This window comes from Gallus gallus, chromosome 2 (assembly GCF_016699485.2).
Source record: "Gallus gallus isolate bGalGal1 chromosome 2, bGalGal1.mat.broiler.GRCg7b, whole genome shotgun sequence".
Lineage (NCBI taxonomy): Eukaryota > Metazoa > Chordata > Aves > Galliformes > Phasianidae > Gallus > Gallus gallus.
Genome location: NC_052533.1, coordinates 97,431,119 through 97,457,142, shown reverse-complemented (window position 1 = coordinate 97,457,142; position 26,024 = coordinate 97,431,119). Strand labels below are relative to the sequence as shown.

General features: G+C 36.7%; 1 protein-coding gene across 3 annotated transcripts in view; it reads right to left on the bottom strand.

Moving 5' to 3' along the window:
- PIEZO2 (piezo type mechanosensitive ion channel component 2) overlaps positions 1 to 26,024 on the bottom strand; it is a 395,935-nt gene that overhangs the window by 187,844 nt on the left and 182,067 nt on the right. For all 3 annotated transcript variants that reach the window (XM_040696651.2, XM_025147821.3, XM_046938004.1), the window contains one exon: positions 2,704 to 2,829. In XM_040696651.2, coding sequence (XP_040552585.1) covers positions 2,704 to 2,829 — 126 coding nt within the window. The remainder of the gene's footprint in view (positions 1 to 2,703; positions 2,830 to 26,024) is intronic.

Genomic DNA, 26,024 nt, shown 5'->3' with positions numbered 1-26,024 from the left:
AAAGGATTTTTCCATTATAATGAATTAAAAATAAAGTGTGAGACACCACCACTGTTGCAAATAAATAAATGAATAAATAAAGTACCATGTAGTAACACATAAACAGGAAGCGTCAGTCGTACACACGTGGGCAATTGTTATATTCAGCATGAACTCTGTGAAATCAGTGCCTTGCTTTGGGCACTGGACCTCAAGAAGTATGTGGATCACTTGAAGCAAACAGAGGTAGAGCAACAAGAAAACATGAGCTATGAAGAAATTTTGGAGGGAATGAAGTTCTATGAAAATAAGAGAATGAAAGGAGTATATATGACAGACATGACTGTAGTATTCAAGTACTTAACAGGAACCATAAAGAGAAATGGAAATTTATCCTCCATTTCCACAGTACATTGAAGGTGATGGATATTTTTACTAAGGGGGTAAAAAATTCCATAATGATAAGCATCAGAAGAGACTATATAATATTTCCAGAAGGGCATACAGGGCTTAGGAACTAAACAAACAGCTGTAAAAGTTGTTTCATAACAGTTGATCCTGGTCTGGATAGGGAAACAGAAAACTCCAGTCTTCTAGTCTACAGTTCTGCACTTCTTGAGTGAAAAGAGTTGAATAAACATTAACAGCTAACTCTAACAGGCAGAGATCATAACACTGTGCAGACGCTATGGGCATGGTGCTGTCATTTCTCCAGCTATGGCTTAGCACACTGCTGTAGTCAATTTTGCAGAGCATTATTCATATAGCTAGGGAACAGGAAATATAGTAGGGCTGTTGTCACCAAATAATTAGAAGCAGAAATGCTACCAAGTACCTTTTGAAGTGGGTGTTTTGTCTTTTCCTCACCTTCACAGTACCACATATTCTCTGGTGCCACTTAACAATAATAACTTATGTTATCAACTGATCTAACAAAGGACTTGGCATTTTCTGTCTCTTTCATCCACAGCAGTCCTTATATCTTCTTTTTCTTCCTCTTCCCTTTGCAGGTCCAGTACCACGTTCCCTTCTTCATTGGCTTCATCTGAAGCTGACTGATTATAGCCATACCAGTAAACAAAATGGTGCCATTTCACTCTGCAAACATATTCAGGCACTGAAATTCAACTTATTTTTTGGATGGCTAGACTGTTAAAACAATCTCTAGAACAACTTCTGTCAGCCAGTGTTTCAAACAAGTCAGACACTGTTTGGGAGTTTACATGTGACAAGTACCACTCCCAGCAGGGTAGGATGTGGGTCACTTCATGCCAACTGGTCTCAGTGCCAGAGAGCAGCCCATGGCACCTTCAGTTTACTACTACATCCACATTCATTGCCCTGTGAGGTTGCATGTAAGGAAATAATTATTATAGCATCTAGAAGAGAAGCTGTTGAATTTAGTGATATTAATTACGGATAAAAATAGTATGTCCTCTCCTTCCTTCCTGCAGGAGTGAACTCTTGAGAATAAAGTAACCCTTTAAATTGGATTCCACTGTGGAACCCAGTTCTCACTACAGGACAAAGAAGAAGTGATGTGGTTCCATCTCCATTTTGGATGGTTAGGAACTCTCTACCCATACAAACAGTGTCTAACACTGATATAATTACTATAATTTAAGTTAAAAGATCATAAGACGGTTAGATATAGGAAATTAATTCATCTGGTTCACTCTATCAATACTAAGCATTTCTGGAAAAAAAGAAAATATACTGTTTGACTCTGAAGGTGTGACATGAACTGACAAAGCCTGTGACCTTCCTGTTAAGACTGATATAAATACAGTTGTGCCTTTTACAAAAGGTTAGAAATGGTTTCAGCTAAAGGCAAAATTGTAATGCACACTCCAAGTCTCCTTAGGATTTTGTTGCTTTAAGTGAAATACTTTACTTCACATAACGTTTCTTTTGTTTAATTGTAGTATAACTGTTTACCCAAGTGGCAGCAGCCTACTCTGTGATAAATTAAATGGACATTTATCAAGGGCAAGTTGACAGTTTTAAATGTTAATTGTAAGCATTGCAAGACAAGTACAAATAGATTCTACCTGGAGGTTACTTATCCAAATCAGTGCATAGATATTGTAATTAACTTCTACACAATAAAGTATATTTGCTTCTGAATTATTGAAGAACATTTCCTGAGAGAGGAAGATGTAAAATGCAATGCAATATATTTATAAGTAGAGTTTACATATAAAAAAAAAAAAAAAAAAAAACTGAAAATCCTTCTGCCTATATAACACAGGCAAGAAAAAGGAAATACTGTTTAAAAATATAAATCTCAATGTCAAAATTTAACTTTTAATTAAACAAACAGCTTAACAGAGTCCCATCAAATGGAGGCATAACATACGGGCAGAGGGTTTGTTATTACTATATCTCATTTTATTTTAGTACAGTGAATTATTAATTAATAAGATAACAGTTCAGCTACCTCAGGTTCTGAGGGAATTTTGAGAAAGCCTAAAAATAATCACCGCTAAACCAAAAAAGAACATTTATCTAGTGGGAACAGATAAGTTAACACACTTAATTTCTTAAACCACTCTAGAATTTTTGCCCTAGTCACAGAAATTATTAAGGAAACAAGCTGAGAAAGAGGAAGAACATTTCATAAAAGCACGATGGTAAATGTCTTCCCATCAACCCTTCACCCTTCAAACCACTGAAGCATCTACACACTTAAAATGTTAATAATAGCTAAAAGGTTTTACTCACAGTTAAAACCAGGTTCAATAGTTCTTCCAGCTTCAAGACTGTTTATTGTAATCTGAAAGATGATGTGCAGCAGCAGAAATGATAGACTGGTGAAACACAGAGATTTTAATAATCGTCCTGTATGCCCTAGAAGACAAAATACATATATATATGTAGTTATAGATGTAGTTGATGAATTTCTGAGCATTGCTTAAAGGTTTTCAGTAAAAAAAATAATAATTCTGAACAAGGATATTCTGCAAGTCATTTTGACCTTACTCTTGACTGACCCTCAATGGACAATGCCTTAGCTAAAAGCAAACATATAAATGCACCCTTGATTATTCTTTAACTACAAAACCCACTGACTGTTGTTGCTGATATTTCCTTCTACTCTTCTATTAAAACCAAAAAGTTTATTTAGTCTTCAAATAGCAGTTTTACACTACAAATAATATCATTATGCTCCATGTTACCTGATACAAAGTACGTACAATACTTCCAATATTGAGAAAAATAAAAAGCTATTAATCTAATTACACCTTCCAAAACAAATGACGTGGAAGGAGGAATAACAACACGGGAACCTCACTTTGGCTCAGAAATAGAGACAAACTTTCAAATGAATGCTTTGCTTTGTGTAGACTGCCCTCTTTCTCTTCCTGTAGTAGATTTTTTGAAAATTATTTGCAGTACACACTGAAGAATGCTGTGCCAAATACACTTGGTTTTAGCTCCTCTATGATTTACCGGATATCTATAGCCAAAAGCCAATATCAAGTGCTTGATGGAGACTTTGAAAATGCCTTATAAATCCTCTAGGAAACACTCAGCTTTATCACAGGCAGCCAAATTTGCAAGGGATGAATAAATAAAGTAAAACCATTAGTATTTCAGAAAATATGCAACATTAACAGTAAGCTGTATTGCTGATAAAAGGCAACATTACGTATCACCCTACTTGACGTATTTACAACAAAATTCAATTTCTTAAGTACTTTATACCTAGATTTTATACCACCTACATCATGCATTTGAGGGTCATTTTAAAAGTTTACAGATTGAAAAAACTAAACTGCTCAAATTCTTACATGGGTTTATAAATGAAACCAAGGCAATGGAGGGCAGAACCAGCATATTATACTTGGGAAATGTTTACCCTACACGCATCCTGTTTCTTTTATACTTACTCTGTGTGAGTCTATGGCTAGCAACTTCTAGAAAGAAGTTGATGACTAAGACTGACCTATGCTTTGGTTCAGATTGGATTAGTGAGCTGATAAGTTCACAGCTGCATGACAGGGAGTCAATTATGTTGGACTGTATTTGTTTATTTGCTTCCAGTTTCTCACTGCTCTTGTCTGTTAGCAATAGGCAATAAATTACTTTAATCTCTCTATGCTGATCCTGTTTTGCCCATGATGGTAATTGGTGAGTGAACTCCTTGCCCTCATCTCATATTTCCTCCCCTGTTCCTTTGAGCGAGGCAGTGAGTGAGCAGCGTGGCCATCAGGGCGAGATATTTTAGGCATATCATCAATGGCCCAAACCACACTTTAAATGTAAAGAATCAGATAAATATGATTTTGTGGCTTTAGAAAAAGTTATAACTCATCTCACTCCATCAGACTCAAAGTTTTGTTATATGTTTGCTATCTTGACAATGCAAACTTTTATTATCAAATGGCTGTGATGATCTTCCTTAAAAAAAAAAAAAAGAGTTTAAATAATTCAAACAAAATGAAAAATGGAAACAGCAAGCTTAAGTATGAAATTCTAAAATCTGAAGTTATATTCACTAAGTACATGCTTTGCATGACCTTTTCACAGGTTTCCAGTGATCGGAGTACTGGTCAGACATCAGAGTTCTCAGACACAAGACAATTCAGGCTGCAGAGCATTACAGAAGAGAGTGAAGTTTAAATTCTTTATGTCAGAGGTCATTTTTTGTTCCATGCATACAGAAGTTGGCCTGCTGGCCTGGTTTAGAACAAGAACTTCCAAACAGTATGAATGAATAAGTAAGAAAATATCTCCTATATTCAAGGTCATGAAAAGTGAATATATGACAAGCTACATGTTATTACATCAGTTTTTGAGCATGCTGTCGTATGTAATGAAATATAGTGACTGGCAAGTCTCAATATTTGGTAGTTTTTCCTGCATTACCAGATCCCAGGTTGCATACTCTGAATATATACTTATTTATATATCTATTTTTAATATACTTTAAAGCTGAAGACACACTATTTGACAACACAGACCCTATGTACCTAACATTTCTGTTCAAACATACTTGTAGATTGAACAATGCATTTAACAACTAACTTTGTGATCGTCTTCCTTTTAGGAACTGTGAAAAATGTTGAAAAAAGCATTTCTTGAAATGCTGAAATGTCAGGAAAACATCTGCACAAAGTTAAGGAATATTTTTAAAGGATAATTAACACATGATAACAAATGAAGACTCAGTTTGATAGTAAGTATGGCAGAGGAAATACACTGCTGGAAGGCAGCTAGACGCATTCAGTGCAGATTACAACATTCCTCAAGGACTATTCTCTTCATGGCCATCAGTGGGACAGGTCCACCATAAGACCCTACTGAGGAACAGCCCTTTGCATGCACCATATCCAGCTGTAACAGCAGAAACTATAACTTTTTGGAGAAGAATAAGAAATACTATGCCCCTGAACTCAAAAGTTTTGGAGAGACATCAGCAACCTGGGAGAAATCAGAGTGCTAGAAAAATCAGTGAATTATTGGACATGTAATTTATGCCAAGGAAGAAGTGACAGCTTTGGACAAAGGATGAGCTTCAATTTATAGTGGGTTTTGGATAAACCCATTTGTCTATATTTTTATTTCCATATTTTTTCATTCTACTGAAAACTTAGTTCTAAATTACACAAACAAAAGAAGTAACTGTATGTGTACAGGACTGACTGGAAAGAAAAGAGGAAAAAAATCTCAGTTCACACTGGAAATCAAAATATTACACTGATTGCTTCACTATTGTTTTAGATGTATAGACTCATATACGTTCATAAAGGCTGTTATAGGAGAATATTCTCACAAAACACCTGTATTTGTAGCTTTAAAACTGTGTTATGATTTTACTCACACTGGTGTGGTTCCACCAGCTCCAGCAAACCAGGGTGAATGAGCAGAGTATGCCTCAGAACTTGCCTGAATGATTAAAAAAATGGATCTGCTTTCAGGTGTAGTGTACTGTTCCTCATGGTTTCCTGTAGGACCTATACCTGGCTTTAGAAATGTCCTCCAGTGCACTTCAGAAAGACAAGGAACATGCTTCCAGACTCTCGGTCCCTCCAAAAGTCTCCTGGGCCTTCTGTCCTCCAATCAACCCAGCAGGAATGTGGACAGGATGCAAAGGCTTTATTAACCTTCTTCTAGCTAGCCCAATTGCAATACTAAATGGGATTCAAGAAGGCCAAAAGCTTTTCAAACATGGCAGAGGAATCCATTTTTTATTTTCCAAAAGTAATGCAGCCAAGAGCTGGATTAGTGATGGCATGTCCCCTCAGCCACAGGCATGCATCCTTAGTACAGCTAACTGTTTAAATGTGCCCAACTGGGACTGCTGCTGTTGACAAACACATGTATTTCTTCTCTGCTTGCATCACGATTGTTTGAAAAGATGGAGCCTCCACCATGTATCCAGTGTAGAAAAACAGAATGATAATGTTTAGATAGGAACTCCTGTGATCTTTTTCTGCTACTCCTTTTATCTAAAATAACAGAGTATGACAGACTTATTACTACTTAATATGTTGAATTTCTTAAGAACTTCTTCCAAAAGGGTGTGCTAAAAGTATATGGAAAACTGGTCAATTGTCACTGAGACCACCTTAAGAATCAAATATACTAGCTTTTACTACAGTATCTGACCAGGAGCCTCAGGGTGTTGTGAAGAGCCTACCATAGAGGAAAACTCTTCAGTTGTTTGCAAGGTACACTTTCATTCTACAGAGTTTGTTGTTTCTCTCATCCATTAGGTGGGGCACTACAAAAAAACTGCTTGCATCTCTATCCTGGCTTTTTTTGGCAAGTACTATTATGCATCTATATGCAGAAAGTGATAAGTTCAAAGGGAAAGTACGTACTCTTCTTGTACTGAGCTTGTGGTTTAACTATAACCTTTGTGTTGAACTTTTTAAAGTCAGCTGGATTTTGGATTGCACCCTGAACGGCTGCTACACTCTCAATTCTAATTCAACAGTTTTGATGGGGCATTTTTTTTACAAAACAGTTTTTATGCAGCTCACAGCAGATGAAATACCAAAGTACAAGTAATTTTTCACATGATCTTTGATAGCACACAGTGAGTGATAAATATTAATGGACACTTATCTTCTGAACTACTGACATTTCAGGTAATAAAGATACTCTATTACAGACACTCAGGATTCATTTTTTTCATAGACCTTTTCATCAGTAAATGACAAACATAAAACTAAGTATCTCTCAACCAAAGTCTTGGCTACAGAAAATTTGTTCTGTGGCATGCACAGAGTCAGTCCCACAGAATTTGTTTCAGCTTGTAATTTCAGAACTTCTTGATTTTCTGTCAGGAACCATAGAACCACCTCAGAGCCAAACTGAAATAAGAGTCTAGAAACTCTAATCTCTCTAATCTCCTACTCCATGGCTCCAAATACAAGTCTGTCAACATCATCTACAGTATGATCAGGAGCAACTGGGAGGGGGAAGATAATAAAATTTCTGTCCCATGGACAAACCTGAAAGTTTGGGGGTAACATGAGCCACTATCAGTTACGTTATTATGTCATCTTTCCTAGACATAAAGTATCCATAGTATTCCTACATACATAGCACAGCTGTACTTCAGGGGACCGCAAAGTGATACTCAGCCCTACAGAATGACTTGTATATTGATGGCCGTATAGTAACAGGTCTTTATGAACCCAGCATTCAGAGACATTGTAATGTTTCACAGAAAAATATCCAAGGATGCTTTCCTCACTTCAAAAGGCTGTTCAATAAACTGTAATTGCTATGTTTTAAATAGATACAGGAACAAAAATTGTGTTAATACCATCACTGTAAAGTTTTGGCCTTTTGATTGCTGAAACACAATGAGGCAAATGTATGAAGAAAGAAGAAAGGAAGGCAATTGCTTGGAATAATTATACTAAGAATAAAATATAATAATATGACAATGGCATGCCTTGTACACAGTACCATTTGCAATTACAAGTCACTGATCCACCAAGTAAAGCAACTCCATATTGGCTCCTCTTCGCTAAATCTCAGACACTCTTTGTAAATAGAGAAGAAGGTGTCATCACTGCACAGCAAGCATAATCAGTACATCTAGATTTAGCTTAATAAAACATAAAAAAGATAAAATATTATTTTCCAACGAGTATCTTACATTTCAGCATCATCTAGCAGAGAGTTTGGTCTTATTAGAGCCTTAAACAGTGGGCAGACATCACCACAAGAAAACAAAACCATTTGGTTCACTCACTGTATTTCCAGTAGCAAGACAAAAATAGAGAGCAATTAACTAATGCCACAGTCCATTTTGTACCTGCCCAGCTCCAAACCTTAAAATGTGTATCTACAAACAGTTGCTCAAGATTTCATGCCATTATTTTTAGCTGTTTTTAAAAATACCTGCACAAGTAGCCACAGTGAAACCCTGACCAAAGGAGTACAATATTTCAGAGTCAGAATTTCAGGCAAGTTTCCCAACATTTCAAGTTTTATTCACACTTTTCTGAACATCCCCAGTAATCCCAGTATTGTAATCCACAGCTCTGTCTAATGTAACAGAAAACTTTTCTAATAATCTTTTAAAAATCAGGATTATTGTGTACCAAGTAAAATTTGTACTATAATATGTTCCTTTGCATTTCAAATGACTCTATTAGATTATCATAAAAACACAGGAATTTGTAGTAGTTTATCACAAAATATGTAACTAAAAATTTTACACTACTTTTTAAGGTAAAACAAAGACAACCAGTCTGGTTTTCTGCATGTAAAAAGCAGATTCCTTTAAGATTCTTCTATATACTCATGTATTTCCTTCCATTTCTCTCTTTTAGTAACTGCAGAGCTTTAGGAAGGAAAAAAAAGTCAGTTTCGAAATGGTCACTGACATCTGCATGAATGCCAAACAGACATGGGTAAACACAGTCAAAAATGTTGTGTAATTAAAAAAATAAAGATTATGAAGATGATTTAAAAGTGAAAACATAAAAACTGTTGCATGCCATAATAAATGCCTACTTAGTCTAGCTTCTTGCAGGATTTCCTGTTTTTCCTAGAAGTTTTCATGCCCAGAATACTTCTAGAACTGAGCTGTATCCTCTGCATCAATACACAATACCATCGTTCAAGCTGGTTATAATCTCTGACCAACAAGTTTACACAGGCAATTTACCCATTTTGTTAACAAAATATTTGTCAGAAAAGACTCAGAACTTAACCATTCATTTTTTTTCCAGATGATCCTCATATGTTTTCAAAGCAAACAATGGCTACTTGATGTCTGCTTCTCAATTTGACAAGTGACGGTACCAAGTTAAACACAGGAAATAAATATCATCTCAGATATTAGTGCGTACGAACACTGAGCAATTTTAAGGCAGAGCTGCTCTTTTACAGGAGTATTTGAGGTTTTAAAACACAGCTCCAGCTGCTTCCCATGAGGTATCTGAATCTCCATGTTTGCTACCGCAGACAGTATATATTTTGAATTCAAATTAATTAAGTGATTATTATCTGTCACACGCGGTGCTTACAATGTACTTTACTCATATATATATATCATGGTCATAAGAAACAGGTAACTAACTGGAATTCAGTTCCTTCAACAACAGAGAGTCCAAACAACGCCGAAGGAATGGTAAATAACAGCAGGACATTTGCTACAGTTCTGAAATATAGTATGAAAAAATTGATACTTACTGGGAGGTAAATAACTCTTTTTCCATTGAATACCTAACCACATGTGTTCATAAGCAGCAAAGAATTTGATGCAAAGCACAGTGATAAGGGAAGGCTAGAAGGTTGTGTAAATAAGACTAATATAGCTATTGCGAAATAAACCCTAACAGATGATGTCTTCACAAAGAACTAAGTGCTGAACTCAGTGGAAGCTGGGCTACAAATTTCTACCTTTCATAACACTCCCAAGAAGCTTGAGATGCTCTCTCAGCTCAGGCGAAAGTCTTACTTGCATATGGTCTACCATCTTTCCTAAGAATTTGCATTAGTTAATTTCTAGAATGATACAATACAGCTTGTAATTCAATAAAGGGCCCGTAAGTTAAAATATATTGATCTTTCAATTTCTCTGCAAAAACTTCCCAGGAAACTAGGTTGTGAATTCTGTATAATTCTGTGGAGTTGTAGATTGTAAAAAACTGGAGAACTGCAAACTAATAAATCTGACTTGCACACTTGGAAAATTGATGAAAACTTGAATATATATTAGACTGAGAGGGTTAGGCACTGAAGAGGAGTCCAGGTAACTGGAAGACTGTAACGCCTAGAAGATCTTAGAAATCTTTGAAGAAACCAAAGGACATGTAGACAATGATATTTTAGATGAAACAGTAAAGTTGGTTTTCAATAAACTTCTGAGCTGTATTTCAGAAGAACAAATTTTTGTCAATGGTTCCTAGAGGAAATGAACCATCATGGGAACAGAAGTGATGTCATCTTGGGACATACCGGCTCTTGCCAAAGGTGATTATTTACCATCCAGCTCAATTTGTGATCTCAGCTGCAATAGGTTCAGAACAGAAGTATTTTTTTTTCCTTATTAATGACAGAATTATTCCTATTTGTTACATTCTGTCTAGTATTCATAGTATGTGTGGAATGGAATGAATGTCTTATATTATGATCTTTAGGGTTCCTTCCAACCCAAGGCATTCCATGATGCATTCTATAAATATATGCAAAACCTGGAGATCGAGGAAGTCCTCTACAATTATAGAAACACCTGATTTTTCAGGAGAGGAAATCACAATACCTCTTAACACCACAGAAAAAGCTTGGATTAAGGATGAGTAGAACTCAGTGAAATGTTGAAAGCCTACTCATGAATTCATGCTAAGTATTGACACTCTGATACCTTAAGCTGCCTCTATGAACAAAATGAATGGTTGATGGAAGGTATACAGGTAAGAAAAGGCCAAAAGTTGCATTTTAGTACACAAATCTAGGACGATAAAATGTACTGACTGTTTTTGAATTTCCACCTTAAATTGAAGGTTTTAAACAGAGATTTGAATTTAATAAGTCCAAGACCAGCTACCAGACAAAACAAAGAAGGCAAGAAAGAAAGAAGGCAAGAAAGAAGGAAAGGAAGGAAAGGAAGGAAAGGAAGGAAAGGAAGGAAAGGAAGGAAAGGAAGGAAGTAAGGAAGGAAGGAAGGAAGGAAGGAAGGAAGGAAGGAAAAGAGAGAGAAGGAGAAAAAAATATGTCTCAGAATTTTGAGAATTATTTTTAAGCAGTTGGAAGAAATTCAATCACTGATTCAACCAAAACTCATGAATAGAAAGCTATAAAGAGCAAGATGCAAACAAAAACAAAAAACAGAAAAAACCAAAAAACCCTGGAATTGATTATTATTCTGTAATCTTTGTCATCCTACTGTCAAAATATTAGAAACTGTGAATAAAAAAGAAGCTATGAATGTCTTTATCTCTGTTACTACAAACCAAAAGTCCATTCAAAGTAATCAGAAGCGGCCACAAGCAAACTTCCAGCAAAGCATACCAGTAGTTTAACACTCCCTCCAAGTTGCTAACCATTTCCAGATTTGTTGAACCAGATCTGTTTGGTAAATTTCTGCTTCATGAGCTTCTTCAGCCTCACTCTGAGCTAGGCAGATTTTCAGCATACACAACATTCAGCTGGGATTACCACAGATCAGTTGCTCACTGAATTTCTGAAGCTTATTCCTATTTACTTCATGTGATGTTTCCTAGTTCTCATGCCATGAGAAAAGGTGAAGTGTTCCTCTCTATCCATATTTTCATCTGAGGCATTACTTTGTACCTTTCAATCACACAATTTTTCATTTGCATCTTTTTCCAGCTAGAGTCTCAGTTTATTCAGCCATTCTTCAGACACCGCTGCATATACTTCAGTTAACCCCATCAACCCAATTATGAACTCTTTTCCAGTTATACCACATCCCTTTTAGAGTAAGGTAACACAACTGCAAAAGACAAGTATATCATGGCTTTATACAGCAGAATAACATTGTTCTGTTTCATCATGCATTTTGTTCCTTTACATTCAGAATTCAGCTTTTACTGAGACACTAAACTGATGGTTCCATGAATGTATATATATCACAGGCCTTGGATTGCATTCTTAAGTGGCAATGTGAGCTCAGTGATCACTGGTTAATGTGAGAATGTATTACTAATTCTCATTATTATTATTTATTATTATTAACTTTATACATTCTGTTTCACAAGAACACAAGAGGAATAAAGGGAACTGGTGGATTCACTAACAGGAGATTTCTTTTTTTTTTTTTTTTTTTTTTTTTTTACCTCAGAGGTGCAGCTGTGTGCATAGAGGTTACCAGAAGTACCACGTACTTTAAAATATTTACATTTATTTAGACATACAGCAGACCCCCACTTCATGAAATACTCTTCAACATTCTTTTGTCACATCAGAGACTTTTGAAGACTGTAAGTTTTATCTGCTTGCTTCTGTATACATTGCTTCTCCGAAAACACAAAACATCTATTCTAATGTCTGGAACCTACAGTAAGGAAGACTGCTTAATGCTGGATCAAGTTTATCACAGACCAACTTATTTCATACACAAATTCAAAACTACCTGTGCAGCCTTCAGAGATAAATACTTGAGTTCTCTCTATTCCTATATTATTTTACTGAAGTTTTTCAAGATAGACATGTTTCTCCATTAAGAATAACCAAACATTCATGGCAAGACACTGGTTTAGTAATGTTTGTGTCCAACTAGATCTAGTATTTCTGGCATTTTGTCCTCTGGGTAGACATAAGAGGATCACTAGTTTCATTCTTCCACGTACAGCAAAACTGTGGGGATCCTGCAGCCAAACATAGTAAAACTGCTTCAACACTTGAAACTGAATTTGGCATCTACATTCTGCACACATGTAGTACAATTGTAGTCCAAGCAGTGTCTCAGAATCCAAGAGGCCTCTCGGGCAGAATGTGAGACATCACTGGGATTTCTCACACATCTGCCTTTCTGCTAGAAGGATTTGGAATCATCCCCTACATAATAGTGGGGCTGGTGAGAACAACCTCCTCAAATCTTGCAAGAAGCACTATGGACTGCAGTATTTGCATTTCCTCTTTTAGATGCCTTTTAGAACAGGTTGCTTTTTGAGCAGTTTTAAATACTTTTTCCTATGATAGGAGATCTTGGTTTGGAACAAACTGGCAGTTGACTAGATGACCTTTCAGGGTCTATTCCAATTCAAACAATTCTATGATACTTACAGAAAATAACACTGTGGAAATAGTATGTAAGATGGTGCACTGGAATATATATGAATTACCATGTTTCATAGGGTACAGATGTTTTCATGGTCTGAATTTTTTCAGGGATTATTGATGCTTCCTTTTCAGAAGAAAAACAAAAGGGAGTGGAGAGTAACATAAAGTGTGGAAACTATGGAGGATACAAGGGATGATGATATTCCTGTGTTCTTCATAATTAATTAAAGTGATGACTTGGTTCTTTACCATGAAGTGTGTGCTACAAGCATTCATGTGGAGAAAGGAGTAGAAAAGTTACCTCTATCATTCTCAGAGACTGTGCAGGAAGAAGAAACGAGTGTACCACTGAAGACTGCTTTGGTATTTTTTATCAACCAGAAGGTTAGACAAGAATCACAGACACTCAAATGTTGCAGAATATTAACCCTAAACAAAAGAATCACCCAGAAGAGAAGTATGATTCTATGACTCTATGATTCTATCCCACAATCCTGTTTTGTGCCTTTTGTTGAATGACCAAGGGTAACGGAAGGTCCGAGTACTCTTCAAAAGTCACTGCAAGTCAGGGGAACTTCAGTTTGGATGCAAAGAGTATGTAACTTTTCTATCTTTGCAAGGCTAGGAAGAAACAGTTGAAAAATTCATTTGTATCTGCTAAACCTGGAGATTCAAGTGTGGAAGACTTCTATATGACTGTATGTTCATACGGCTATGTGACTTCTGAATGTAATGCAGTGCCTAATCTGCAGAAAGCCTACCATGACTATTGCTATGACTGTTCTGTAGAAGCATAATAAAAAACTGCATGAAATACAAGATTTTTCTGATTAGGAGTGAATGACAAGTATATTCTAATATGAAAGAAATTGAAATATACCATGTCCCCTCACATATAGATCCATCTATACTTTTGGATAACCTCAAAAACATTGCTACCAAACAGACACAAAGTTTGGTTTTGAAATTGTAACAGAGACAAAAATTGACTTATTTTAGTTTATCACTGTACTTGTACATATATGCACATGTACATACAAGAGCTACGCTAGATACATAAAATTATCCATGCAGCGTAATTAATAGTCTCACTCAATGAGAGAGAAGCAACAATATGCAAAATATATATATTTTTTAATCTAGATTCAGCCTTGTAAAAAAAACACTTATGCTTAAACAGTTACAGAAAACAGATGGCAGATGCTGTACACTGGGAAAGCAAAGATTCTGCTTTGTAAAACATTATAACAAAACCACAACTGAATATGATCTAGCTAAGTGCCATATTAACATTCATAACATAAAAAACAATTTAAAAATTTAGTCTTATTTTGAAATAATTTGCTATTTTCTTATACACATATTTTGCTACTAGTCTGGAAGATTAAAATAAAATTGCATAACTTAGGAAGAAGCAATTCATATTCCAACATAGTGTGCTAATGAGTGTGTAATAGAATGGAACGTCCAAAAAACCATACTTCTGTGAATTTCATAGGACTATAGTTAAAATCTTTCTGAAATGCAATAAAGTGCAAAAATAAAAGAGAAAAGTGTATTTGATATTATGTTCCAAAACTCCAACTAAAACACTGGAGTCCACTGCTTAAACAAAAATAAGCCATATTTCTTAAAAATGCATACTCCTGGCATAAATCACATCTGTATCATTGTAGTGTCAGTAGCCTAAGCTATTTTCCAGCCAGATAACTTCAGACTTTTTCTTATTCTACAACATACTAAAAATATTTCAAATGAAGCAGCATTAAACAAAGCTCACAAAAGTCCATTAAACAAAGTTCACAAAAGTCAAAGTCTGAATCTATTTTTTATTGCCAATGTTTAATAATTCAGGGTGAAATTCAAATTGCTAAAATAACATTTATAACACTTGGATGGAGGAATGAAATGCCACCATTCAGCTCAAGAAATCAAAACTACAATTATTTAGTTTGAACCTACTAAAACTTAGATATTTTATGAAAAAAAAAAAAAGACTTATTTTGTTGCAGCACATCATCCCTTCGAAAAAGAACATCCAAATTAATAACAGTGCACTGGGAATTTTTCAGAGATGTTATGAAATCACGGAAAGAAAAAGATGTTGGAGAAAGAACAGCAGGAACAGGCAGCATTAGCGAGCGTCCTCTGAGGTGTTAGTGACACTTTAAGGCAGCACCAAATTGACTATTTTCATACAAGCGTAAAGTTGCTGTAATAGATGACGGCAAGAGTTTCTATAAGGAATTCAGGGCCACTTGCTGAGGATAACTGCTGGAGCACATTTAGGGCTTTTTGTCACATGTAAGTAATGCAGACTTACAAACCTATGCTAATATAACCATGTTTCTGTTTATATAACTCCACGGCAACATTTGATCTCTCTACATAATAGATAGCTCTCTCTGTAATGTATATCTGAGAACACTTTTGCAGGCGCAGTGACATTAACACCACTCCAAATTCACGCTGTCCCACAACTAAAAGCTGGGGTATTAAAGTGTAAAAAAAAATCAACCCCATTGCAAATACATTACATGGGCCATTGCTGCACAGGTCAGGAAGGGAGATGTGCCATCCTACATTGCCCAGCTCTGGGGTAGACAAGACAGATCAGCCTGCTTTTCTCCTGCACCCTCCAAGGGGCACACACACCCTCCCGAATGCTGAGCTCTGCTCTGCTGCCAACACAATCTAAGCTTCCAGCAAAGCAGAGCAGATATTTTACTCCCCGACCCTCTGCTGACGCCCAACACAAATATTGGGAGCGCAACAGCCTGCCATGACAGTAGTTGAACAGCTATTTGGGTTTCTGCTCTGCTCGGAGGCAAGGAAAAGAAGTATTCTCCTTTATTATTAAACCACGTTTCCTTGTATATGTCAACTGTTTCTTAGTTACAGAGAACTGAACTCTTTCCAGACAAGTGTAATGAATCTTCAGAAAAGGAGTAAATTTTATTTATTTTTTAAAGCATTTTAAAGAAATTCCCAAAAGGAATTAACATTTTTATTTACAGCCTTGTCTGGTCAGATGTGAACACATTTCTATGCAGCCACCTCATGGTAGCATACCCTAGCCATCTTGTAATGAAATTATTGTGAACGTATCAGTAAGACATGATCCCACATATTTAAGTCATTACAGAGAACTTTGGCATGGATCAAAGTACATTAGTTACTTTAATTACAGCTGAGTCAATCTCCATTAGGTATGATTAACATTTGGCCTAACTTTTCTCTGTCTTGAAGCTAAAGGAGCCTCCTTTAAAGTTCAAGATTAAATTCATGTTTTTGAGGTTTACATCATTATTACAGCTCTGACTCAACGCTCCCATTACCATTATCTCTTGTTTAGGTAAAATAAAAGGAATAGAACAGGACAGAAAATCAATATGGCCAACATTTGTTCATTAGACCAACAGAATACCTAATTAACAACCTATAGAGCATAACAGATTGAATAACGTGGCAAAAAAGTTCCTATTTGCATTGTACTGAAGATGACATTTTTAGAAATGCAAAAGTCTCTACAGAGACCTTCCAGAGAACTGATAGGTGGAGACTGAAAAGAACTGGGAGAACTGCACTGATTATACCAATCTTGTTTAGTCCTCCAAAATATTTTTATGAGCATTTTGTTGATCACATTAACTTGCCAGAAAGCTGTCAGTCCACTGTTTTCCACTGTTGCTGACAGCAAGAGAGTGACATGAAATCACATGTAAAAAGTAATCTCATCCCTTTAGAGACAAACAGGCTCACAGACATAGAGGATGCCTAATACCTGCAAGGAAGCCCTGCACAGCATCCCATCTGCTGCCAGCTCTTCGCAATTCCTATGGAATCCCAGAGCATTCACCTCTCTAGTGGCACCATACTCACATTGAATGGCAACTCACTCTCATTTTTCTCCTTTGCTTATAGGGATTTGAACCCAATTGCCCAGTGTGTCACTGCCAGAGGGTTCTGCCTGAGCCTGCCCAGACCCCAAGGTTTGCTCAGCACTGAGCAACACAGTGAGCAAGAGCGCAACAGGTATTACCTGATGATGATGACATGAATTGCACAGTCATTGATTCCACCTCTCCTCACTTCTCTATGCCATAACCACTAACATATGCACTGGTTCCCATTGTCATCTTTGAACCTACCACATTCTGCCTCCTGGGAAGCATGGACTAAGGGACATGAATGTATGTCTTGCAGTGGCTTTGATGCCAGACAACTCTGCCTTTTCAAGCCAATCTGTGGAATGTTCCTGGAGGTAGTTCATATATCACAAATTTGAGATACTTGCAGTAACTGGGCAGAGGTTTTGAGGAGCCAGTGTTTTGGGAGATGGTGTTTTATTTGGACATATCATGTAGAGCTTAGTTGGCTCTAAATATCTAGCTGTTTCTGCAATTCCACCTTCTGGCCTCAAGTGCCTTCAGATATATCATGTACCATGAGCAACCAGACAGATAAACCACAAAATTTTTTCCACATCTACACTTATCTGTGAGTAGAGCTTTGATTCCATGAGTTGGTAAGTCCTGTGGAAGCTTGGAAATTTCTATATCAGGACAAAAAGGTGGCAAGAAGGACGTTACTCCATAGTTTGAAAAACATTCAGTAATGATTATTTACTAACTCTCCTTCAATCTCCTCAATTCTTTTGATACATATTTCTTAAAGACTTGTTAAGGTAGTGAATAAAGGTAGCTTCACGTGATTAATATAAGGATTCAAAAGAGTCTCGAGGTAAATACTGAGTGACAAGCTCATATATCAAATCCTGAATTCTGAAAATGAAAAGCATCTGTCAGGGACACTTATTGATGACATCACTGCTCCACCTCCAAATATAAATGTTTAGGAGAATACACATCTAGCTCCTCCCAGGCATCTAGAATAAACACACTCCAGACTCCAGTAATCAAGAAAGATCCCAGACGATCACTCTCTGAAACATTCAGGTTGTGCAGTATTGAAATTGTAAAATCCATTATTCCTTGTTTAATAATCTCTGTAAATCCTGAATGAATATTTCTATATACCATGAAGATCCTTGTTGTAGTGTTGTGATCAGTATGAATATAAACTCATGAGTTACCATAACCAATTGTAAGAATTACTGGATCAGATGGGATCTGGATGGCTCTAATGTACTTCCACAAATGTAAAAGAGCATACAAAATAACCTGAGATGATGCTGGTAAAAGTTACTAATGTTAAGCTTAAAGAAGTCAACACACAAGCAGGCTGTGAAAAGGTTGAAGGAATCCAGTTGTTATCACAGAACTATATTTCAGTCTTAAGCACTGCTATAAGTGGGAGGAAAAACTGTTGAATGTACATACATAAGCTGATCACCTTCACTGCCCAAATTCCATCAGGATAGATATGTGAGAAGGAATAAACAAACAAGCAGCATTTAAGGACTCTAAGTCAGTTTACAATAGGTGAATAAAATAGCAGAAACAAGTTCTGAACTATAAAAACACAGTACTGAAAGTAAAAAAGTTAAGTCAGTTCTGCGTCATGCAGAAGAAATGGCATAGTAAATAAAAGAGATCCTTTTTATACCTGGAAATTGCAGGCTACTGAATGAAGGAGACGGGAAACATTCTGGAATTTGGAATATGCTTAAAAGGCCTAACAACTAGAACAGGTGCTGTCTGCCATCCAAAATGACTTTGAAGGGATGACAGACAATTAGTGGAAACTCTGAGTCATCATCCAGTATTGCTTGCTTAGCCATACAGAAGTCTGAAGCAGAACACTAACTTATTTTCTACAACTTGAACACTTTCTGTTACTGAAATCTACGATCTTATGAAGCTCCACACACTGTAAAATCTCAGCATTGTAAATGGATTAGGAAACAAGCCAGTCTATACTGAAACACCTGAATATTTCAAGATTTAACAGACATAGTGCTTCCAAAAAATAATTGCAAGTTAAATGTGAAGGGTGAATGCTTGAGCTGTTGTGGGTCAACATTGCTCCACTGAAGTCAACTGCACTACGCTGTTCAAAGAGGCTGAGAATCCATGCTCTGTTTAACATATCTGTTTAACATAAACAAGTTTTAGGTTAGTTAGTCCCAATTTTCTAGAGAAATTTTACACACCAGTCAGATCACATATCTTACCTCTACTTCAAGAGTTATAAATAAGTAACTCTGTAGAAATTTCTGTTGTTAACATGAAGGCAAAACCTGGCAGAAGGAAGGCTTCCACACTCAGCATGGGTTTTAAAATATTGTTGCTTTCATACTGATAAAACCGATTTATCTGTCACTATCAGATGGACTCAGGTAATATGATTGAATTCTGTAAGAGAGATGGAATGCCCCCGGCTTCATGCCTGTTCTACTGTCACTCTGTATGCTACTTTGTATTGAATTCAAATTGATTCAAATTGAGTCAGGGTTGTACTGCACAGATCCAGTCCTGGCAAAATAACTACTACTACATCCAGGAACACAAAAGATCTGCCTTCTACCAGCAATCCTACTACTACTTCTAAAGAAATAAAAGTTTTACTGTCAGGCAATAATTAAATATAATTTATGAAGTGCTGCAAGTGGCAGAAGAGCAGGACAGGAAGCTAGATTCCCCATCTCTGATCCATGACTCTGGCAGACAGAAAAGCATTCTGGAAGAAGCGAGTCCCATGAGAGGGCAAGAGGAGAGGAGAAAGGACAACTCAAGTGTGCACTGCAGATATAAGCAGTGAGAGCTGGCAGTTGTACCCAACCATCCCTGCCTTTCCAAGGGTTTAGGTATGGCATCTCATAAAATCTGTCTTCTGCAAAGTCAAATACAAAGACAAAAAATGTGGAGATTAAAACAAAGTGGGGACACATTTTTAAAGTAGTATTGTTCCCAGATATTTAGTGTTCCACTTTCTTATTCATTAGATGTGTCTCTATCCTTGGCTGCCTCTATGTGTTTATAAGCATCCCTTTCACATTTCCTGTAATATTCATAACAGTAAAATAACTACAAGGTCCTTCCTTGTTCATCACCTCCCCTGTGAGCCAAAACAGTTTTAACCATTTCTCTAACTGGAAAAAAACCACCACCTTAGACTTTGTGTTTCTGTGAGTCACTTAGGTAAGACACACACATATGAATAGGTCACTGACTTTGGATTTTTCCCTGTTTCTGTTTCCTGTCCCATTCTTTCTCCCATCTATTTGGAAGGAAGTAAATTGAAGCTTTGAATCCAACTTTGTATGCCCAGGATCCCTGCCTAAGGAAGAAGCATCAGGGTTGTTTGGGGTTTTTTTAGGGTGTTTGTTTGTTTGTTTGTTTGTTTGTTTTTTGAGATTTCAAGGCTACGCACTGTGAAGAACAACGTAGTTGATAATGCACTGCGCTGTTCTACCATTAGGAGTAATACTATCCTCAACAAAAGAAAAAAGAAAACCATCAACAGCCCTGTGACAAAATAGAATGCTGTGAAAACAAGATGGGATTTGGCTTTATGTTTCTATCCTCAGTTGGTGCACAGTCACTATTGAAATCTATGAGTTATGGAGCTCATTATTACATGGAAATACTACTCTGAACTATGTTTAGAAAAAGCAGCCACCTTGAACACTTGCAGTGCTGTTCTGATTTTGCTCTACTTTTCCCTAAAAGAAAAATAAGAGAAGGGAAAAAAGTGTGCTGGGGTTTAAACTTTTGTAAAGTTCTGTTGAAAACTATCATGGAATTAGCTGAAGTTTTATTTGCCAAAGGACTGAAGTAGCTTTCCAGGTTATCGGATGCTGGTTCATCTGTCAAATTTAGACTAAAACTAACTTCAGTCAGTTTGGTGTCTACCCTCCATAACCATTTTTATACAACTCTTAAAGCACCAGCTACCTCATGGGACTCACTGGGAGGATTTTTCCTCTGCCCAAAAACCATTAAATACTTTCTCAGGCAATACTGTTATTTCCTATAATACTAAAACACACAAGTATCTTAAAGTACTTAAAAGCAGATAAATTGGTCAGGCCTGGTTAATTTATGTCTAATAATCATAGGTTTGGTCTCGGATGATGGACTCATTTTCATTTTTATCATCCATTGGACATCATTTGTTTGAGTTGGCCGTAGTGTGGTAGAAGTGACTCATACCCCGAGATCCAGAGTCTCCATAGAGTTAAGTATCCTCATTCTCTCTCCAGTTCTGAAAAAGAAGAGTTGTTGCTTTGTGACCATGTTGCTCACTGCCTTGTTTGGTATGTTTAATTTTTACTAGTAGTGGTGTCTTAGTAGATTGTAAGGAAAGATACAGACCTCAGCAGCAAAGCCCTTGCTCACACCAAGACAGGCCAAGCCTAAAAGTTTTTAATCCAAACAGGTGAAGGGCAGATGGAGGAAATGAAAAGTAAAAATGTTGCTGGCAATATAGTTATAAACTATTAAAGCCATTGTTACAACAATGATAGATTCATCTTCATTTGCTCTTCCTGAAATTTCCTCTCCATTAAAAAAAAAAAAAAAAAATTCATTTCCACTATCTCATTTGGCCATCAACTCTCTTTAGGTGCAGAACTAGGTGATCACTGCAAAGAGAAATTCACTTGCTGTGGTTTTATGCAAAGCGAAAGAATCATAGAATCATAGACTCACAGAATGGCCTGGCTTGAAAAAGACCTTGAAGATCATGTAGTTTCAACCTCTCTACCTTGGGCAGGGTTGCCAACCATTAAACCAGGCTGCCCAGAGCCACATCCAGCCTGGCCTTGAATGCATCCAGGAATGGGTCATCCACAACCTCCCTGAGCAACATAAAAAAGGGGAAGAGGAGATGACTTTCTAAGCTAAAATTACCTGTTATCAAGGAATAATGTCCCAAGGAGTGAAGAAAAAATAGATCTGGTTTTGTACTTCTTCGTAGTGCTAGGCTGTGTTCTCCAGTACCTGACGAGGGGCACAGTGCCTGCAGCTTTCCCAGCAGTCTGGCAACAGCACTGCTGAGCACCACTCAAGAAATGTGTTGGCATGGTTCTACTGCAGACAGCAAATAACAGATGTCAAACACAGCTTAGCCCAAACTAAAGAATCAGGAGCATAACTAGAATTATAGAGACATTCCCCAACATGAAATAAGACAGTGTTATCTGTAAGGTAAATTTTTACAGAAAAAAAATATTGGGGTTATTTACATGCTCATCTGGGGAAAAGACTGTAGCTTGTTTTTGTGTTTTTTTTTGTTTTTTATTTTTTTGGTTTTTTTTTAATAGCTGTTTGGGTTTGGTTTTTAAAAGTATATTAACTTAGAGAAGATAGATAACCTCCAAAAAACACTCTTAGTTCACACACTTCCTGTAAACTTGAGCAAACACAGTAATTTTCAGGCCTGGCCAACTTTTTGACTCAATTATATTTGGCTTCAAGTAGAGTTAATAATGAATCCTGGCAAAACTTTAACTAAAGAAAGACCTTCTCCCATACATAAGCAAGACTGTTCTAAATGTGAGTCATTTGAAAATCACCATCCCTGAAATGGGTTGATGTTGCAGAATGAACTTAAACAAAACGAACATTTTAAGAAACCAAATCTGTATTTTAAAGTAAGACCAGAATATTCTAAAAATTCAACAGTTAGTGAAGCCTCACATAAAATTTAACTGCACTGTACCGTATTGTACAGAAAATTTATGCTTGTTTTTGAATGACACTAACTCTAAAATCTTTCTACAACATTTCTTCCTTTTTTTTTTTTTTGCATACGTACACCATTGGTATGTGCAGTATGTATGCACATAAACTGTTTCTTCGTGCTTAGAGTAAAAGAACTTAAAAAGAGATGAAGCAAATGACGTGTGCTGGTATTATTTTAGACTTTCTCAAGAGCTCTCTCCTTTTTTTTTTTTTTTTTTTTTTCCAATTTTATTTCAAATTTCCCAGCTTAAAATAGAATACAAATTTACAAGAAAGACTCCTCTGCCCCTTCCAACTGTGCTCAGATGAAGTTTTACCATGACAGTTTTCATATTTGATAGTGTATCAGAACTAAATATGCTTATGATGTGCATAATTTGTGAGATTAATGAAAGAGATGATAACTCCAAGCGAACTGGAAGAAATGAGAAATAAAGGATCCACAAATTTCTCCTCTTTAAACATGGGGAAAGACACGAAATTTGCCACTACCAAAAGTACAGAGGGCTCAGGTTGAAGCTAAGCCAGCACAGTTTCGATGAGAGAGATGAAGCACTCAGAAAAGGTGGATATGAGAGAGAGTCTCACAGTATATTATAAGTGCTAACTCATATCTAATGCCAAAAATTGGTTATTATGTTTTTTGGTGACATGTAAACATCATCCTTAAAATGATATCATTTCCCAGATGTCCCTTTACTGCAGATTTGTAGCAGTGGTGGCACTGCAAAAGGGTACTACCGTCAGCCAACCATCAGCCCACACCAGCAGAGAGAATTCCAAAAAAGGTTTTAGACTCCTCAAGATAAGTGACTGCATTCACTTCCAAGTGATAGGCAGAGCTTTACATGCAATATATACAGTCACTGAATATACATAATGGTAAAATATAACTTCAGTAGAAAGCGTTCTCTACGTGTACAGCTATATGCATTTTTCAGAAGTCATGCTGTTAATATCCAGCCTGGTTTCCTTGAGCAGGCTATTATTGATTTTAAGGATAAATAAAGAACCTACTCACAACACTTAATGGATACAGTGTGTGTACAAGAGGACAAATGCTTTTCAGAAACTATCTTATAAACAGACAATAGGCCACAAACATGTCAAATACACATAAATCTTACATGAATTTTAATACTACCATGCTTCAGAATGGAAAGGCCATATACTTATGTAAATTCTAATAAGCAAAGGAGAAGAAAGCATGCTTTCCTAACCCTTACATAGGATATTATTTCCATCTTAGCATCCACAGAAGATTTTAACAGCAATAATGAGTTTTAATGCTGTGTTACAACTAACATTAACCCTCATACAGCTACTTACCCCATTTAAGTGAAGCAGCTAGACAAAGACATAGCCTACATCCATCCTTTCACAGCTTTCAAGGTTTACCGTTTATCTATCATACTGACTTGTATTATCTTATTAAGTCTTGTTACTATTCTTTTTTCTCAGACATTCCATAACATGAGCAAGTACTCATCTAGCCATCTGAATACTTTCACTACAGTAACAAGGGCAGTTTTTGCATAACCACATGTAAAAAGCTTTTCAATATTATATTAAAATACCTTTCTGATTTTAAGTCACATTCCAGTAACTGACTCCGTCCCAATGCCCAAGAAAAAAAAAACTCAAAGGCTGCTGAAGAGCGCATGTCCTGGAATTGGCTGCCAAACCTCTCTCAAGTACTTCTTTCATAATCAGGACATTGTCTCCAACCATAAATCGGTCATTTCTGTTTTGCAGATTTGGGAAAGGTTAAACCACCAAATCAAGAAGCAGAAGTAAAAAGTGGATTTCTCTAAACAGTCGTATTTTTGTGCTGAAATGAAACTAAAAGTTTGAAGAAGAAAACTTCAAGTTTAGGATACTATAGATCATCTTTATAGCAGATAGAACATATTTGTGCTGCCTGTATAGTATTTCTCCTATATATAAACTCTTAGTCTGACAGGAGAAGCAAAGACAAGCAGCAAAACATCAAACCATCTTCTGCGCATAATGAACCACCATACATTTCTCGTTGATCTGTGCACACTGCAACATAAATTACCCCATATGGCTTGCAGAGTGCTTATCGATCCTGATGAGCACCAGTATTAGCAGCAAAAGAAATGAATAAGTTTTAGAGGTTACTCTTTCCAGTTATCATTTTCCTCCAAAATTCAAAGATATCACTCTAAGAAAGAGCTTTCTGGTCCTCATTGATGATCATTTGGCTCAAGTTTAGGCTAATCATTTGGGGCATTTAACTGTAGTAGTAATCTTAACAACTGCTTTCAAAATTCCCAAAGAAAGTAAACAATTTCAAATTGTTTTGCACACCGCTTGGTTTCAGGTCCAGACCGTTGCTGTTTCTGAATATCTGTGGAGGCCAATTACAGTTTGGCTGACCTACCACAGGAAAAAGTCTAGCCAAAACTGATCCCATTCTTGCAAAATGGAGAATTTGCTTTTAGGAATATATCGTATTCTAAATTCCTTTTGCTATGGATCTGAATGCAGTGACAGCTTGCTTATGAAAAGTCAAGTATTTTCCAAGCAGTACAGTATAAGATATTACTGCATGAGAACTTTTAATGCTCTCAGTACAAGAAAATTGAACAAATTCAGCTCCTAGGCTTTGTGTGAATTTGTGAGAATCAACATCTTCAATCTCCTATCCATGATCTGCCCAAACTGCTTACTTGCTGTCTAGGTTATGTAAGTACACACATTTTGGAAATGAAGGTGTGAAGAAACTGATGAAAACATTCACCAAAACTCTCATGGTAGCAAGATGCTTCTGGAAAAAACAAGTACTGCAGATAGCTGTAAGCATGGCTTACACCATTGTCACACAAGAATTAAAGTTACTGTCTAGTGTTTGATATCATTAACTCTGAATTTTCCATTCATCTAAATAGCAGTCAAGCAAAACAAAAGAAACACAGAGAAAAATGAGAGGAGAGGAGAGGAGAGGAGAGGAGAGGAGAGGAGAGGAGAGGAGAGGAGAGGAGAGGAGAGGAGAGGAGAGGAGAATGGAGGGGAGAGGAGAATGGAGGGGAGAGAAGAGGAGAGGAGAGTGGAGGGGAGAGGAGAATGGAGGGGAGAGGAGAGGAGAATGGAGGGGAGAGGAGAGGAGAATGGAGGAGGGGAGGGGAGGGGAGGGGAGGGGAGGGGAAG